The sequence below is a fragment of the Thalassophryne amazonica genome, chromosome 23, assembly GCF_902500255.1.
Source record: "Thalassophryne amazonica chromosome 23, fThaAma1.1, whole genome shotgun sequence".
Classification (NCBI taxonomy): domain Eukaryota; kingdom Metazoa; phylum Chordata; class Actinopteri; order Batrachoidiformes; family Batrachoididae; genus Thalassophryne; species Thalassophryne amazonica.
The window spans coordinates 13,216,793-13,234,358 of NC_047125.1; the positions used below are offsets into that span (position 1 = coordinate 13,216,793).

Sequence of the window (17,566 nt, forward strand, 5' to 3'; positions counted from 1 at the left end):
AAGCACCCCCTAAGCAATGGAACAATGGTGCTGCACCATCATATTGAATCTTAACGCCATCATGCAGATTTTCAAATTTAGGGTGTTCCCTCTTTGTTTTTGTGGGTTTTTTCCCAGACCGTAAGTGCCTTCAGTCGGCGAAATCTTCAGTAACTCAGGCTGCGCGTGCAAAAACTCAGCTATGGAGTGCAGCTCTTCCGCAAAAGCCACACTGATAAATCTGCAGTGCACTTTGTTTACAAACAAATGAAAACTCTGACCGAATCCGAATGAAGGTGTTTTTTTTTAAATAGTTAAATTTGATTCCCTGAAAGTGCCCGTCCTTTCACTTCATCTGCAAGGTGGAGAGCAGCCAACACACACTGCTGTGTTTATAACAATACTCACTGTCTATTTCAGATGAACAGAGTGAACCCTCTTTCTCTTAAAAGGTTTTATTTTACTCAGTGTGGTGCTTTGTAAAGGTGCACTTACACGAGCATGCCTTTGCTTCACGACACATCATGACCTGTGTTGTGCTGGAGAGTAAACTCATCTTTAACTGGTGCAGACAGGACAGCTGAGGGGCGCCGGTGCGTGTTATTGTGCACAGAGAATTTTGAAATGTTCAAAATGAACTTATGAATTTAATTTTTATTTGTTTTATTCTTTTACTTCTGTTTTTATTTATGTATTTGAATTTTTTTTTATTCATTTTTAATTATTTATTCAATTTTATGTTGACTTGTTTTATATAAGGCGCCTTGAGACGGCTTTTGCTGTGATTTGGCGCATTATAAGCTAATTAAATTAAATTCAATGTCATGCTATGTGGCGTGATCTACTCTCCAACACTACGTGTAGCTCGTCAAGTGGCGTAAACAAGAAGTGAACAGAGCGAGTGGTGACGTCAGCGGATCGCATCAGAGCGCAGCGCATCTGAAGGATTATAACAAGAAGTTAAATCTGTTATAAACATACTTTGACAGCTGCACACAAGAAGAAAAGAACACACAACTGTTTTATCAAGCCATGACAATGTAAACATGACAAATAATTACCTTTTTAGACCGCTCAATATGCTTTCTGCAGCTTGTTCGCGCGTGTGAACAGCTCCGGCTACAGCCTCCTCTGTGATTAAGGAAGTGATTAGAGCCGTTTTCAACAGCCAATCTGCAGAAAAAAAAATGATTCATCCGCCACAAAATAATTATTTTATATACGCACCGTCCAGCGCAGCACGCGTGGCAGCTGGTAGAACAAAGAACTGCGTCCAGCTGTGAATACAGCGGGTGGGATCGTCACAACGACGTTCGTGCTATTGTGTGAAGCAAAGGCATGCTCGTGTAAGCGCACCTTAAGGTTCTACCTTCTGCTGCTACATTGATTAGCTCCTTGCATTAGTTATGCACATGCTCCATGTATTCTTCTCCATTTTTTGTTGCAGCGTTACAGCGCTACATACAGGCGTGGCATATATACTACAGTGTGGTTACAGAACACTTTATGAAAATGCCAAATTAAAAAAAAATTGGATTTGTTTCTGTGTGGACAAAGCCTTAGTTTGTAATTTTAGATGAGATGTAAAACTGAAGTTTCAGGAAATGGCTTTCACAAGTTTATGAAACAAGCAAAATGCAAAAGCTCCCCCCTTACGAAGCAAGGTGGGCACTGCTGGCTCACTACCTCTTGATCGCTATTGGATCACTAGTCGACAAGTTGAGAGAAAACGGGTTCAGGGATTAACATGCTTGAATTTAGACAGACATAATGGCGGTGACATTTTTGCAACAGTTCTCCTCACTGGAAAGCAATGGCTCAAACAGAGCAGAGGGATTCTGTGGCTTGTCATGTGCTGGCAACCTCAATCAGCAATAGTCGGACATAATGTTGGACATAATTCAGCGAGAGGGGTATGACAATAATATGTTGATGACAAAGAAACCAAAGCGATTGCCATTGTGAGAAGAAAACTAATGAGAAATGACAACTGAATATATTTTAATGCATTTAAAAAGCGGAGATGCACCCCTTACCTGTTCCCTCGTTTCCATTCTGATGCGTCCGCAGTTCTTCTGATTTGTAGAAGTCAATGCTGGCGTAAGTGTTGAGGCTGGTGCTACTACCGACTGCTGCACCCACTCCTCCGACCGCGGAACTCCCAGCCAATGCAGAGAAAAGCAGAGAAGGAGCCTGACTACCAGAGGCACCGTCTAAACCCAAATGGGGTCTCTCTTTGTTAGCCAAGTCCAAATCTATGTAATTGAGGCCTTGCTCTGTGGAGGAGTTCTGAGTGTTCGTGGCAAGGGGTTGCTGTCCAGGGAGAAAGAACTGAGGGGGTGTATCAGTCACAGAACCATTCCCCCACAGCATGCTTTCAAAGCCCAATCGGCGAGCCACCGTTTGAGAATGTTCTGGGAAGAGGGACGTAGTGGATGAAGATGAAGAAGAGTTACAGTTGGTGAGAGAAGGAGAAGCAAGGAAGGTTTCTGAGCAGTGCCGTCTGCGTCCTTGAGGATCAGCCCGGATAACTTTTGCCCCAAGGTCAGGATTGGAGCTTGGTTTAGGTAGCGGAAAGTCCAAACCCAGTGAATGCACTGGAACAGAAGTATCAGTCCTGGTGGGGGAAGTGGCTGTTGGGGAAATACTTATTGATGTTTTTGGGGCAGTTTTGCTGTTCAAGCTGTAGGCCATCACTGTGTAGTCTCCAGAGGATGTGGGGGACTCAGATTCCGAGTTTAATAGAACAGTCTCTCTGCCTGTCCTCAGTGGTGTCTCTGCTGTCACAGCTTCCTCTTCACAAGGACATGTTGGTTCCATATCACAGGCTTTTGGAGCATGAGAGAGAGTGGGAGGTGTTGGAGGGGTGTGAAAGGAGGGGAAAACAATTGGAGGTACTGAGAGGGGCGAGGGAGATTGGGAAGGGCCCAAGTCCATGTTGACGTACTCTGAGGCAACTGGGGGAGTGATGGGAGGACATGGGCTTTGAGGGAGGGGGATGAAGCTCCCAACACAAGAAGATTGCATGTGTTCAGAAATTTGCTTGTTTGAGTCATGAGACAGTGATAAACCATTCCTGAAACCTCTACCACGGCTGCCTCCACCTCCAGCCTTGCTGCATTCCTCCCCCTTAAACTCAATGCTAACGTACTCCCCAGGGCTCTTGGGTTCTGCAGGCAAGGGGTTCTCACGAACTCTCGGAAGGGTATTAGCCTTGGACACGTCAACATACAAGCTAACTGGCCTGCTTTTAGAGAGACTACTATGCATGGACAACCCCCCAGAGCTACTTTTCTGCTGAAGTTTACCCTTGTCTTTGAACTTAGCTTCCCCAAGCATGGCACTCAACGCCTTGGCAGGGCGTTCATCATTCTCGCCAAGGCTTTCACTGCTGGCTGAGCTGGAGGAATATGAGGAAGAGGACAGTGACAAGTGGCGTCCAACCACTGAAGTGCCTGCTGAAAGTCGCTCCTGATGCCCTCCCCTTGCTCTACTGCCACTCATTCCCATACTACCACTCCTAATGGGCCTTCTGCCTCGTCCAGGCCCCTCATCAAATTGCCCTGTAGAGGGGCTATGTTTATATGACCGAGGTAGGGAGTAGTATGAGTACACCATCTTGGGAGCTTGAAGCTGAGAACTGGCATCTAACTGAGTGGTATGATCAGCAGGTGGCGGGCTGCCATTTACAGAACGTGCACTGATTGGAGACATGTTCATATAATCACTGCCTGCCCTGCTGTCTGCACTGCTACTACCCACCCAAGCCCCTCCAGAAAGACTGCCGCACTGGTCAGGGGAGCAGCTACTATTTGGGGACATTATCATATAGCCATCAGAGGTTGGTGGAACTTTGATCTGCTGTGGGGGCGACACACTGTTGTTTGGGGTCATGGCCATATAATCATCAGCAGCTTTGGAATCTGACTCAGGGACAGAGACAGACAGTGATTGGGAAAGAGTTACTGGAGGCCGAGTGACTCCAGGCAGCATAGACATGTACCCATTGTCTACACCTAAATCTCCACCACCACCTGGTCCTCCACTCTCACTCCCTTCACCTCTGAACTCGCCCGCAACATCCAGGTACCCTCCCCCTCCCCCTGCTGATCCCACACCCACAGAAGAATCCTTTTGTGTGGATGAAGAGCTAGAAGTGAAGGACTCGCGGCTAACACTCCGTGACATGATTGCATAATCAGCTGACTCTTCATCAGTCATGTCTTCTCCTTTGTGCTGACGTGGAGCAAGCCTTTCCAGGGCCATAGGTGGCAAAGATGCCCGCTTACTCAGTAGCTGACGCTCAGCTTCACATTCCCGGCTTGATGATCGCCGCAACACTCTCCTGGTCTGTGGCTGAGAGTTGCATGCTGGTGAGCCTGATGCTGGGAGAGAGCTGGATGCTAAGCCATCTTGATTACTGTTGCCACTGCTGCCAGAATCACGCTGGCCCATGACAATATAGTTGGCTACTTCCTCACCAATGAACTGGCTGCTGGCACTGCCAACAGAGCTTCCAGGAAGGCTGGCAGGGGAAAGAAGTGCATGATCTCCAGGACTCGAGCCATACTCATCTGACGAGCCATAGTCACTGGGTGAACATGAGATAGAGGTATGATGCATGGGAACACGACTGTAGGGACCAGACCCAGGCCCAGCAACAGCAGAAGATACTAACCCTCCAAAGTCTGATCCATGCACAGCACCAGAAGAGAGAGTCGGGGCTGGGGATGGTGCTGGAGTTGAAATGGAGCGCATCAGCCCAAGGGGTGTTTTAGCAGCTGTGGCGGGGGTTGAGCGGGCCGACATGGACCTGAGGATTGGGGTAGTGGAGCAGGAGCCATTGGTAGAGGGGCTGGAGGTTGGACCTGGGAGAGGTGTAGAGCCCGTGACCCCTTCTTCAGCTTTACCCCCATCACTGGCAGTGCAAGACCTTGGAAAGCTATGCCGTGGAGTGGGAGAAGCGCTGGCACTGGTTACTCCTGCTCCACTATTAGCTCCTAAAGGAGGCTCAGTCCTAGGTCGACGAATGAAGCCCACCTGGCTTGGGGGAGGGTTTGGATGGTGACGACGTGAGGGGACACTGATGGGATTAGACGCAGTGGCACCCCCTCCAGGGCCGGAGTTTGACTGAGACTTGCTGCGTTGACGGAATTCCTCGCTCAGTGCCTTCATAGCCTCTAGCAAGGTTTCATGCATGTTCTGAGCCACCACTGAATCATCCACCTAAGAACAGCACAAAAAACAAATTTGTGAATTAAACTTACATTATTTTGAGTACTTGCAGGATCTACTGAAGCTTACCTGCATCCAAAACTCTCCTTGACCCGTCACGGCAGAGCGGCCCACCTCAACAAAGAAGAAGTTTTCTGAATGGCCACAGCGTCTGACATTCATCAGCTGCAGCACGACAGCAGCGGCATCAGAGTTGAGCTTGACAAAGTTGACAGTCTTCTCAGTTAGGCAAAGGCGGTAGATACCCACAAGGTTTTTCGCCTGACCCAAGCCCTTGGGCCACACCTTCACCTGCCACACCTCTTTGAAGGCTGGTCCAGGATTGGGCACTCCATAGTCCCCTGCTGCGCCACTGTCAGTGAGGTTCTTACCTTGAGAGACAGCAGAGATAAAACATACAGTAATTGAAGGCAAACAAAGAGAAGTACTTATGAAGATTAAAAACCAATTAAAATGTCACACACATGACCCTCATGCATCTATAACCAAAGGAATGACCAGGTGGAACTGCCACTATTTACCTGTTAGTTGAGGGTTAGGAGCCTGTATTATGAAAACAACATCGATATTGTGCCTTCCAGAGATTTTACAAACAGATCTGACTTAAAACTGTGCATGCAAAAGTGTGCGAGACTGAATCTCATACATGCAGCTCAAAGACGTGCCAATAAAAACACACACACGAGCCCACATACCAGCACGGAAAAAATGAAACAGTTGACAACTGAAGCACTGCTAAAGAATGATAACTACAATATAAAAATGGGAAAAGCCTGAAACAGTTTGGAAGGTGCGTAACAAGTCAATCTCGACCCGTGAAAACATGCTGTTCAAATAGCTGGAGCGAAACCAAAGAGCAGGTAATGTACAGGAGCCTCAGAGGCCCTCTTCTAGTTATTCTATCAACAATAAACAGGCTTTGAAACTAATAAAATCTAATGTCTTTTAGCGGCAGCCCATTCACGCACTGCATTATGTGTGCTTTATTCCAACAGTAGGGAAGCACTTAAGCAAGAACGCACTCAAGAATGCGCTTAGGAAGATTTGATCCTGAACCAGCTGATGCATACAAAGGTGAGTAACTCAACTGCTTATGAATATTAGACTGTTTTTTAAGTCGCAGAATTGTTCGTAGATTTAAAGCAGAGAATCCATCAATTACCCCAGTAATAAGCCAAAATCTACCATGCAGTGCCATTTACTGTCGGCAGAGCAGTTTGTGCAAATCTCTACCAATATCCCAAATGTATCTCAAACCACAAAGGAATTCACATCAATTGGCTGAGCTTCCCAGGATTATAGGAAAACTGTAATGTGACTCTTGTACTTGTCCAGAAGGAACCATCCCAAAACATTCCTTCAATATGCCTCCTTAGAATTACCTGGTTGGATATTTGTAAGTATGACAACTAACAATACACAATACAGATTATTCCGCCCTTGGGACAAGCCTAAAAAAAGAAGACTCACCTGCTCCAGTTATTGGAATAGGATGTTCTTTGTTGAAGAATACTGAATTTTAGCACCTGTCTTATTAACCGAGCACATCTGGTCCCTTGATGGGACAAGTTACTGAGTGATTTACAATCACAACAGTGGCTCAAACTCCAAAGATGATATGTTCTTGCATGTCTGCAATGCACACATTTGTTCGTCCTTTCTCATGCAGATCCTAAAATAAGAACCATATGTAGAAATGACGCCGAGCTTCCGCTGTGACAAATATATCTTCAGATCCTTTTCACAAAACAAGTACAACCCCTGGCAAAAATTATGGAATCACCGGCCTCGGAGGATGCTCATTCAGTTGTTTCATTTTGTAGAAAAAAAGCAGATCACAGACATGACACAAAACTAAAGTCATTTCAAATGGCAACTATCTGGCTTTAAGAAACACTATAAGAAATCAGGAAAAAAAAATTGTGCCACTCAGTAATGGTTACTTTTTTAGACCAAGCAGAGGGAAAAAAATATGGACTCACTCAATTCTGAGGAATAAATTATGGAATCACCCTGTAAATTTTCATCCCCAAAACTAACACCTGCATCAAATCAGATCTGCTCGTTAGTCTGCATCTAAAAAGGAGTGATCACACCTTGGAGAGCTGTTGCACCAAGTGGACTGACATGAATCATGGCTCCAATTGAGATCTGAGAGATGTCAATTGAAACAAAGGAGAGGACTATCAAACTCTTAAAAGAGGGTAAATCATCATGCAATGTTGCTAAACTCTGGACCAAATACAAACCACGTGGGAAGGTTGTTAAAGGCAAACATACTGGTAGACCAAGGAAGACATCAAAGCGTCAAGACAGAAAACTTAAAGCAATATGTCTCAAAAATTGAAAATGCACAACAAAACAAATGAGGAACGAATGGGATGAAACTGGAGTCAACGTCTGTGACTGAACTGTAAGAAACCGCCTAAAGGAAATGGGCTTTACATACAGAAAAGCTAAACAAAAGCCATCATTAACACCTAAACAGAAAAAACAAGGTTACAATGGGCTAAGGAAAAGCAATCGTGGACTGTGGATGACTGGATGAAAGTCATATTCAATGATGAATCTCGAATCTGCATTGGGCAAGGTGATGATGCTGGAACTTTTGTTTGGTGCCGTTCCAATGAGATTTATAAAGATGACTGCCTGAAGAGAACATGTAAATTTCCACAGTCATTGGTGATATGGGGCTGCATGTCAGGTAAAGGCACTGGAGAGATGGCTGTCATTACATCATCAATAAATGCACAAGTTTACGTTGATATTTTGGATACTTTTCTTATCCCATCAATTGGAAGGATGTTTGGGGATGAAGAAATCATTTCTCAAGATGCATCTCAAGAATGCATCTTGCCATAGAGCAAAAACTGTGAAAACATTCCTTGCAAAAAGACACATAGGGTCAATGTCATGGCCTGCAAATAGTCCGGATCTTAATCCAATTGAAAATCTTTGGTGGAAGTTGAAGAAAATGGTCCATGACAAGGCTCCAACCTGCAAAGCTGATCTGGCAACAGCAATCAGAGAAAGTTGGAGCCAGATTGATGAAGAGTACTGTTTGTCACTCATTAAGTCCATGCCTCAGAGACTGCAAGCTGTTATAAAAGCCAGAGTGGTGCAACAAAATACTAGTGATGTGTCAGAGCGTTTTTGTTTTTCATGATTCCATAATTTATTCCTCAGAATTGAGTAATTCCATATTTTTTTTCCCTCTGCTTGGTCTAAAAAAGTAACCGTTACTGACTGCCACAATTTTTTTTCCTGATTTCTTCTAGTGTTTCTTAAAGCCAGAAAGTTGCCATTTGAAATTACTTTAGTTTTGTGTCATGTCTGTGATCTGCTTTTTTTCTACGAAATTAAACAACTGAATGAACATCCTCTGAGGCCGGTGATTCCATAATTTTTGCCAGGGGCTGTACTTGTAACAGCACAAGCAGGAGACGTTTGACGCGTCTCTCTCAGTGTCTTCTACTAGTTTGGCTGCCCCAAATTAGACGAGCATTGAACAGCTTGAAAGAGCCCTAGAATAGATGTTTTTCTGACGTTGGTGGCTTAGTGGCTGTGTGTGGTGGCGCTCCCCCTACATTAGATGACTCATTGAAGACCATGCATGGTTATTTTGTGTCATGCTTTCCTCTGTGTCTGTGCATGAAGTCCCGTTTGGCCACTTGATTTAGTTTTACTACAGGAAGGCGTGCTTTTCACATTCAGTGGGGACCATGAGAATGAGGGATGACATGAGATTGCAAAGTAAAATAGAGCCATTAGGGAGGGAATGTATTAGGAAAACAAGCGCTGCCAGGGCTGAATTCATTCTTGAAAGTATTTATGTGCCCTTTGGTCTCGGAGTTCAAGCGAAATAGCAGCGCACCACATCGCAAATACGATTCTGTGTATTCTTTTAGAAGAGGCCATTTAATGTGTCTTGAGGACAGCACAAGTGTGTCATTTGTTTTGAGTACAGTGCAGCCTTAAACCTCAGCGATGCCCACACGCATACAAACACCCTTGATCTCTCCGCCACTCAAAGTGGACGCAGTTACGGACATTATTAGAAGCTCTGGAAAACCTTACGAGGTGACTGATTTCCTCCTTTTGAACATCCGTGCCCTTCGGTGATATGAATTATAGATTGCAACCAGCTTTCCTCTCGGAGATCTTCACTGAAGGGTAGCACTCGGTGGAGACTGTGAAAGCTGTGGATGTTTTGTTTTGCAGACATTCCCCAATGGTGTTAAAGTAATTCAATTAATTTGAGCATTAAAATAATCTACCCAAATTTACTGCCAATACAAAAGACAAAATATAGCAAAACTAGAAAGGGAATTTTGAGTGTGAAACACGTGCAAATTAATTATTTGCGATTCAGTGACACCATATTACATGGTCTCGACATTTCATCAATTCTGTCCAAAGTTGAATCACTTTATTCTCGACTAACACAACAACACTGTATAAGCATGTCAGCCATGACAGCCCAACAACATCCAGAGACCTCAGCAACTCAGGACCAATCTTGTCTGCCCGTGGTGACTTGCCAGAGAGGAGTTTTTTGACTACCTCAGTGACTTCCGCAAGGGCAATGGCACCAGATCTGCCCAAGTCTTCCATCCCTGCCTGTTTGATGGAGGCAATGTCAGTAGGGTTGAGGAGATCCTCAACATGTTCTTTCTACTGCCTGACAATATCCTCAGTCCAGTTTAGCAGGTCTCCTCTCCAGTTTAGATAGATTAGATTAGATTAGATATAAATTTATTGCTCCCTTGGGAAGACACCCAAGGGAAATTGAGCCTCCAGCAGCATTGTATAGCAGCACACAGGGTAAGAAGCACACAGAGTATCAAAAGTGAAAGTAAAAAAGAGAAAGTTTGTAAATGTAAATATAAATACACAATATAAATACCAGACATACTGATCAGTACTGGTTTACTGGCTAATACGGTTCCTCTCATTCCCGACTGCTAGACAGAGCTGCTAAGTGGAATTAATAAGCCATATAAAAAAAAATTATTTCAAATTTGAAAAATTAAAAACAAATCACTCTGCTCAGCCATAGGGCACTTCTTCCTTATGTTCTACCAAGATAACACCCTGATTTTTACAGAATGAAATCAGCCTTTAACACATTCTGCTTGTTTACAAGCTTCCCCCACCATGGTAAAGAGTTCTGGTATAATTACGTCACACATTTCAACAGAATATTTAACACCCTGTTCATTAAAAAACATCTTTGAGGCAACCCTGAAAAGGATCATACAGGATTTTGTATAGGTGTATCTTTACCAATTCCTAGAAATAGCCATTGTAAAAACCTCTTTTATATAAGCGCTGGGTCTAAATTTTGGATGGTGAGCCGTGAGCTTGACTTTTTGCCTTTTTTTTAATCAAAATTAAATCACAATGACTTTGGCTTAACTTCAATAGTTCCGCCAAGTTTGATCCAAAACTCTTAAAAATTAAGCTACCGTGCGTTAGTCACCTCTGCCCAAAGGAAATTGCTCCATCCATGGAAGCATTATAACACCATGGCAGTGAGAACATGAATAGTATTTTTATTTCAATCTACGTTAATACAAAATACTAAATATGGGTTGAGTTTATAAAACTCAACTGAGCTAACCCCAATAAAAATATACAACAATTTAGGTGTCCCTCAGCAAATGATGGCTCTCGGCTGAACAGTCACCTTTGGTGCAACCTTGAAAGAATTCCCATTTCAGCTCACACAGCTTAAGTGTATTTCAAAAATTCAAGATATTTTCTATTTTCGCATACTGAAAACAACGTACACTAGCTTATTCACGCACCAGTTGTTTACTTCACTTTCACCATAACCACAGACACACAGAAAAAATGGAAAGTTGTATTTTTTTTTTTACATTGCCGTCTATTCATGCCAACATATTTGCTGGGCTCCAGCTGCCTCCCCCACCCCCCAAGAAGGATCCTCGGAAATAATCCAACCCTGTTTTCCAAACTGGAATTTGTAATATGGGCTGAGATCTTTGCTTTGAGGAGGAGCAGTGTTCTCCAAGCGTTCTGACTGCAGTGGTGGTTTACCGGCGTGCCATTTATCACACAAGGCGTCATTTCACTTAAAAGTCGACTGCCATCTTTAATGATTGTTAGGCAAACGATACTGGTGCAATTATTGTGATTTTGAGAAATTGGGTTGAATTTATATGACGATTTGGAGCAGAAATGCCTCCTCCTAGACAGCTAATGCGGTGTGTAAGTCAGGGAAAACTACTCTGGCAACGAAGCGGCTGGTTCTCGCTGGATTTTGTTTCGAGTTTCTGACCTCATTACCCGAGCACGCTGAGCTGCGCCGCAATGCCGCAAACGCTGCATGGAACAGGCTCCGCATCTGGGGTGAGAAAAGTCCATTTTCTACCCCCGATCTTAGCTACTGTGCGCCCTGCACCGACCCCACTGCCATACTGGGTTACCATCGCAGACAGACAGGAGACAGCTGTGCACTTTTTTGTCTGTTGGTGTTTTAAATGGAGAACAAGCCACTCGGCCGAGAAAGCACTTGGTCTAATCTCTCGCTGCAATGTGTAACAGTTTTTTCTCTTTTTCTACTCCTCTGCTTCCTATCTCTCCATCTGCAATCCCCCTATCTGGGGCCACAGGGAGAGACATGATGCACTCAACACCAGCATCTGCCTCTGGTCGGTTGCACATGTGTTTCAGGTTACCCACAAGTGCGCGCGCGCACACACACACACAAGCACAAACATACACAACCACAAAAAAATTAGTTGTGACTCATCCAAGGGCTGCTACCCTTTGAAAAAGGCACAAAATAAGGACGACACTCAGTTCAGCCTTGATAAACTTTGCCAGTTCGCATTTCTGAGAGCTGGTATGAACTGTGTCAATAATATCTGGCCACAACAGGAGGCACTTATGAGTCTAAACAAATTATATAACATTTTGGAATTTATTTAATTGCAGCCACGTGGTGACCCATATTAAAATTGTGTAATACGGATTGTCTGCAGACACATTCCAATAATGACATTTATTACAAAGTTGCATTTGCAAAAGAAGCAACCGTGTCCTCGGTGGTCTCAAGGACCCTGTGACTAGCTACGAGACTTCGGAAACCACATTGCAAAGAAAAGGGTGACATTATATGCCCCTCCGTGCCAACATTCGTATTAGAGCCTGACCGATGTGGACCCCCCCCCCCCCCCCCCTTCTTTTTAGGGGAAGATACAATGCCAAAATGTGTTAGTAAAAATCTATTTATCCATCTGATATATCTGCCAATATATGCATAAAAAATGGCAATGATTCCAGATGTTTTGTTATCAAACCCTTATGCTAAAGAAATGTAATTGAGGCTTTATGTTTTATAGTTTAAACACAAACTTTATTATAAATAAATCCGATTGGTAGTTGCCATGTCAGATCTCTCAGCATTTCCATAAAACAGACTTCTCGTATAAGTTGGCTCCACCCAGCCAGCGATGTCGCAACCACTTGTCTTTTGTTGCTGTAAAACACTCACTGAAAATGAATGGCAGCCAAATGTTTTGCCTCGTCTCATATAACTAATGGGAACAAGGGGTGATGGGGTCCCAGCCATGCTTGACAACACCGATTTATCAATCAGGCTCTAATTCTTTTTAAATCTAATATCTAAAAGATTTCCAGCAATCAGGTATTGTGATGCACGATGGAATTGTTCAACTGCCCAACCACAGTGGTATTCCCCAGAATCTTCTTGCTGTGAGGCAAGAATATCAATCTTGTCAAGCAAAAAAAACAAAAAAAACCAAAACAAAACATATTTGTTGGGATTATCAGGCCACGAGTTGTATTAAATTTTAATAATATCACGTATGAAAATGTGAACTTTTTTTTCCAAAAGTCATGAATTTCGTGACTTTTCATTTCATTTAAATCAAGGGTTTTGTGAGGTATGACTGTTGTCAGTTTAGAAATGCCATTTGGGCTACAATATGCCAATACATTAATTTTCTATACTTGCTTTTTCCAATTAAGGGTCACAGTGGAGCTGGAGCCAATCCTAGCAGGCATTGAGTGAGAGGTGGTGTGCACCCTGGGCAGTCGGCCAGTCTGAGGCAGGGCAAAAATATGTTGAGGATATGTTTAATGCTTTTGTTCCAGAGCTACGATCACAAAAATATAAAAATAAGACAAGTGAAAAGACTGGTCAGTTTATCGATATGTCAAGTCGAGAGAAGAATATGCCATTATTTTCTGGTCTACATTCTCAATGATTAGGCTTAAATACACATACTTGTATGTGACAGGTTTTTGCCATTTATTCACACTCCTGACTCTGAGACACAGAGGCACCATTTCAATTAGTTTGTTAAAAAAAAAGAAAAAAAGAAAAAAATGTATGTCCAAACAAAATAGAAAACCCTTATCTTTTGGCCAAGGTGTAAGTAACATCCAAATATTACACCAACCCCCTGCCTATATGAACTCAGTACTCTGGGTTTTCATTCACAAACATATTGCTTGTTCTATATCGTTACATTTGCTCCAGAAATAAAATAATAAAAAACTAGAATTTATTCCGCGATGACTGGTGTTCTCTCAAATGGCATTATAAACCACCAAATTCTGCCCAAGTTTCCAATGCACTCACTGTGAGGCTAATAAGTCCTGAACTTCCTGACCTCCACTACGATTGCCCTAATGGACTAAAGTCAACAGACAAATCAATATAAAGTGCTGGAAAAGGACAGTATGCATTTACAACCCTGCTGCACTATCGCAGTCAACATATGGATGCTCCTGACTAAATGGATCATGTCTTGCTTTACTGTTGATCAAAATTGATCATATTATATGTAAGAATTGTGTAGGACCACAGTAGCTATAGTGATACACAGATAAAATGATCATTTCCTGGCCACCCAAGCATTGATTAATTATGCATTTTTTGACTCATGCAGTTTTTTTTTTTTAAATGCACATGAATAAATCTGTACCAGTACTATAAGGTGTGTATTCATGCAGACGGGAGCCAAAAAGGACATTTTGACAGAAATGTTGCAACTTCTTACATAAAAAAAAAAAAACAAAAGAAAAGAAAAACTGCTTCTGACAAAAAGATGGATGTGCTGCAGAAATCCAGTGCTCAATGGGATGGTTTCTGGTGATATATTAAAGATCGTAGGGAGTAAATGTGCACAAACTATTTATGCAGTGTGTCATCTCACTGATCTTTTTCTGACATACCAAGCTTTACACACGCTCCAAAAAAAAAAAAAAAATCAAAACAGGAGCAGGAAGGACACAGAGGCACATTTACAACACGTTTGATAGCACCCGGCTACGACTGTGTACCCCAGCCTGCCTCTTGAGACAGTAATTACTCCCTAATTAGGGAGATGAGCATTGCTTAAGAGGGGTTTAATGTTTAATCAGCCATCTCGGCGAGCGCCAGAACGCATTGTCCAGTGCAGTAACATGAGCACTCCAGGATACACAAAAAACATGCCAGAGCCGCAGTCCCAATTTCAACCTTGACCATTAAACTATTTAAAATATACATATACATATACATATATATATATATATATACACAATATAGCTCTTATTTTAAATCCAATCTTTATGCAGTGAATGTAAATCCAACTTAATTTGTCTCTGTTTCAGCTGCACAACTTCCAGTGTTCAATTCTGTTTCCAAATGGTCAACAGTTGGCGAGGTGATGCCCCCGCTGCCGGACAGTCTTCCAGGCAAACAACAACCACGAGCCGTGCCACCCGCCTCTTTGGTCAAGGTTAAGCCTTTACACACTCGACTAACTCCTAATAGTTGTGCAAATAACTGTCCTCAAGCCTGATACTGTACTCGCTGCCCAGAAGGGTCAAACTGGACTCAGTTGAATAAATACGTCTGATCCCAGTATCACCCTGCATGGCAGCTGGTTTGTGTTTGTATAATTACTGTCGGCTTGAGGGGAAGCTTGGTGTTATTAAACAAGTCCTAGTCTGCTTTAGGTTAGTTTCTGTGGCCAACAAGTGGACTAGAGAATTTACTGTACGTAAAACCCACTTTTTCATGCTTCCACTGTATGTGTAAGTTTTTGTTGCATTTTTGCCATTCGAGTGCTGACCCCTGGTTTCCACCGGTTTAAAACCTGTTCAGACTGTTAAAAGTAGAGCCCGACCGATATGGATTTTTTGAGACCGATGCCGATAACGATATTTGGATGAAAAAAAATGCAGATAATCGATAAATCGGCTGATTTGCCGATAGACGATATTATTATTATTATTTTTTAATGAATAAAATTTTCTTTTTTGGACTCTTAACAAAAAAGGTATCAGCTAAAAGCTGAAGCTTTGTCCTCATATTGATTAACTTTATAACAGAGAAGAATTTTCAAGTTCAAAAAATGCAATCAAGAATTACACCTTTGTGAAATTAGCAAATACATATCCTTAAAAAAAGTTGTGAAATACATCTGATCTTGTACCTCTTGCTGCTGCAACTTAGATATATGTTCAGGATAAGGATATAGATCCTTATAAACTTACTTGTATGCTTTTGTCAGCCGATCAGTGCAAGTGTGACGGCGAACTACGGGGGCCGGTGATGAACACATTTAAGCAGGGGTGTAAGCAGCTCTCAGTTGAATGGAGTCAGAGCTCCATCTACTGGACAAATGGACAACATTTAACATTGCAGACACAAACATTATTTCAGTAACTGTTCTGTTTATGTGAAATTATCGGCGTTCTATCTGCAAAATTTCAGCCAATAGTGAGTACTTTGAAAAGGGTTTATATCGGCCGATAATATCGGCCAGCCGATATATCGGTTGGGCTCTAGTTAAAAGCACTTTAAACTCAGAACTGAACAGTTTAAAACAACACTACAGTGCATCAAATTTAAACCGATGAGCGGAAAATAAGTAGATAACAGGAAATGCACTGTCATGATCACGACGCCCGTGTTGCGTCCTTTTTTCGTCACTTTTGTGGACCGGTCACAATAATGTCTGCTCAAGTGGGACTTGAGTTAAGACAATGATCCAGTTTTTAAATGCAGGAAACAGCCGACAATATCAGCAACATGGACATAACCAGCGTAGATACTGCTAGCAGTTGCTTTATGCGCCATCTTTAGCAGCGTTTGTAAACGAAAATGTATCCCAATGACCAACAACCGCAAAAAATTCCTGACATTAAGCATATTTTGACATTTAAGAAAATGGAACAAGTTCAAAATCACCATTATTACTTGATAAATTCCTCAATCAATTATCAAAACAAACAGGGATTTTCATTCTTTTTTTTTTTTTAATTCCGCTTGAGTGTAAATGTTATAATCTGCACTTTGGCATCCAATAAACCCTCAGCTCAGTCTTGCTGTGTGGGCTCAAAGCAATCCAATTATTCCAAACTTCAACTCTAAACTTTGATTCCACCTCAAGCTGAGGCCTGCTGCTGAGAGCTTTTAAAGCAAAGTGCAACCGGCGAGGCTTGAAACAGGCGAAATGAGCTGCTACCAGGTATCAAGTGGAGGGAGTGGTCTACTGGAAACTATGTGTAACGGCGTCGCATCTCCTGCCCTCAACCAAAACGCACCCTGGCCTTAGGTGGGGGGGGGGCAGGAGATGGGACTCTTCAATAAACACACAGACATCGAAACTGTGCACAAGCTCCACATACCAGAAGGGGGTTATTCAAGGCAGGAATTCTGAGAACACTCCATCTGCGCACATGCTTTTAAGCCATTCTCACACATGCAAGTTCAGGCAGTAACGCGCTGCGCTGCTCTGGCTTTCCCACAAAATGGAAAAAGCTACAGTTGCAGGCCTGGATCACGTGTGCGTGAGTGCATTCCAATGGCATGAACACAAACTATGCAGCATGCACCGCAGCAAAATGCTTTGTGCGCGCTACTTTACACAGCGGCCGGCCGCAGCCCTTTGTCATTTATCATCAGCCAGGGAAATTTATGACAGCAACCCAACACTTTAATGAACAAAAGAGAGCGATGATCTGCAACGGGTTCAAGACAGCGCAGGATGACCGAACCTCTAATTTCAAAAGGCAGTCGACGGCACATGGCATGGCACACACGGTTGACTGGAAGGCCAGGACTCCCGCTGAGCTAGTGCCTGTAACTCCTATACATATGACCTTTACGCATGCACACTTGAAACATCTATCATTAAGCGAGATTGCAAACTCAACACCCGAGATTCAGCGCGTGCAACGGAAGTGTTCCGATCTTCTTGGAACACCTAAACATTTCTGCCTGGAGGTGAACAGAGCTGTCCGTGGTGCTTTAAACTGGATTTCTTCCCATCGCTGTCCTATAGCCGTTGCCAATGTGCACAAA

At 43.0% G+C, this 17,566-nt stretch overlaps 1 protein-coding gene across 3 annotated transcripts in view; it reads right to left on the bottom strand.

The window, feature by feature from the left end:
• si:ch73-335l21.1 (insulin receptor substrate 1-B) overlaps positions 1-17,566 on the bottom strand; it is a 58,276-nt gene that overhangs the window by 34,387 nt on the left and 6,323 nt on the right. For all 3 annotated transcript variants that reach the window (XM_034165001.1, XM_034165002.1, XM_034165004.1), the window contains exons 2-3: positions 5,284-5,585; positions 2,016-5,205 (exon numbers count right to left, since the gene is read on the bottom strand). In XM_034165001.1, the coding sequence (XP_034020892.1) occupies positions 2,016-5,205; positions 5,284-5,585 (3,492 nt within the window). The remainder of the gene's footprint in view (positions 1-2,015; positions 5,206-5,283; positions 5,586-17,566) is intronic.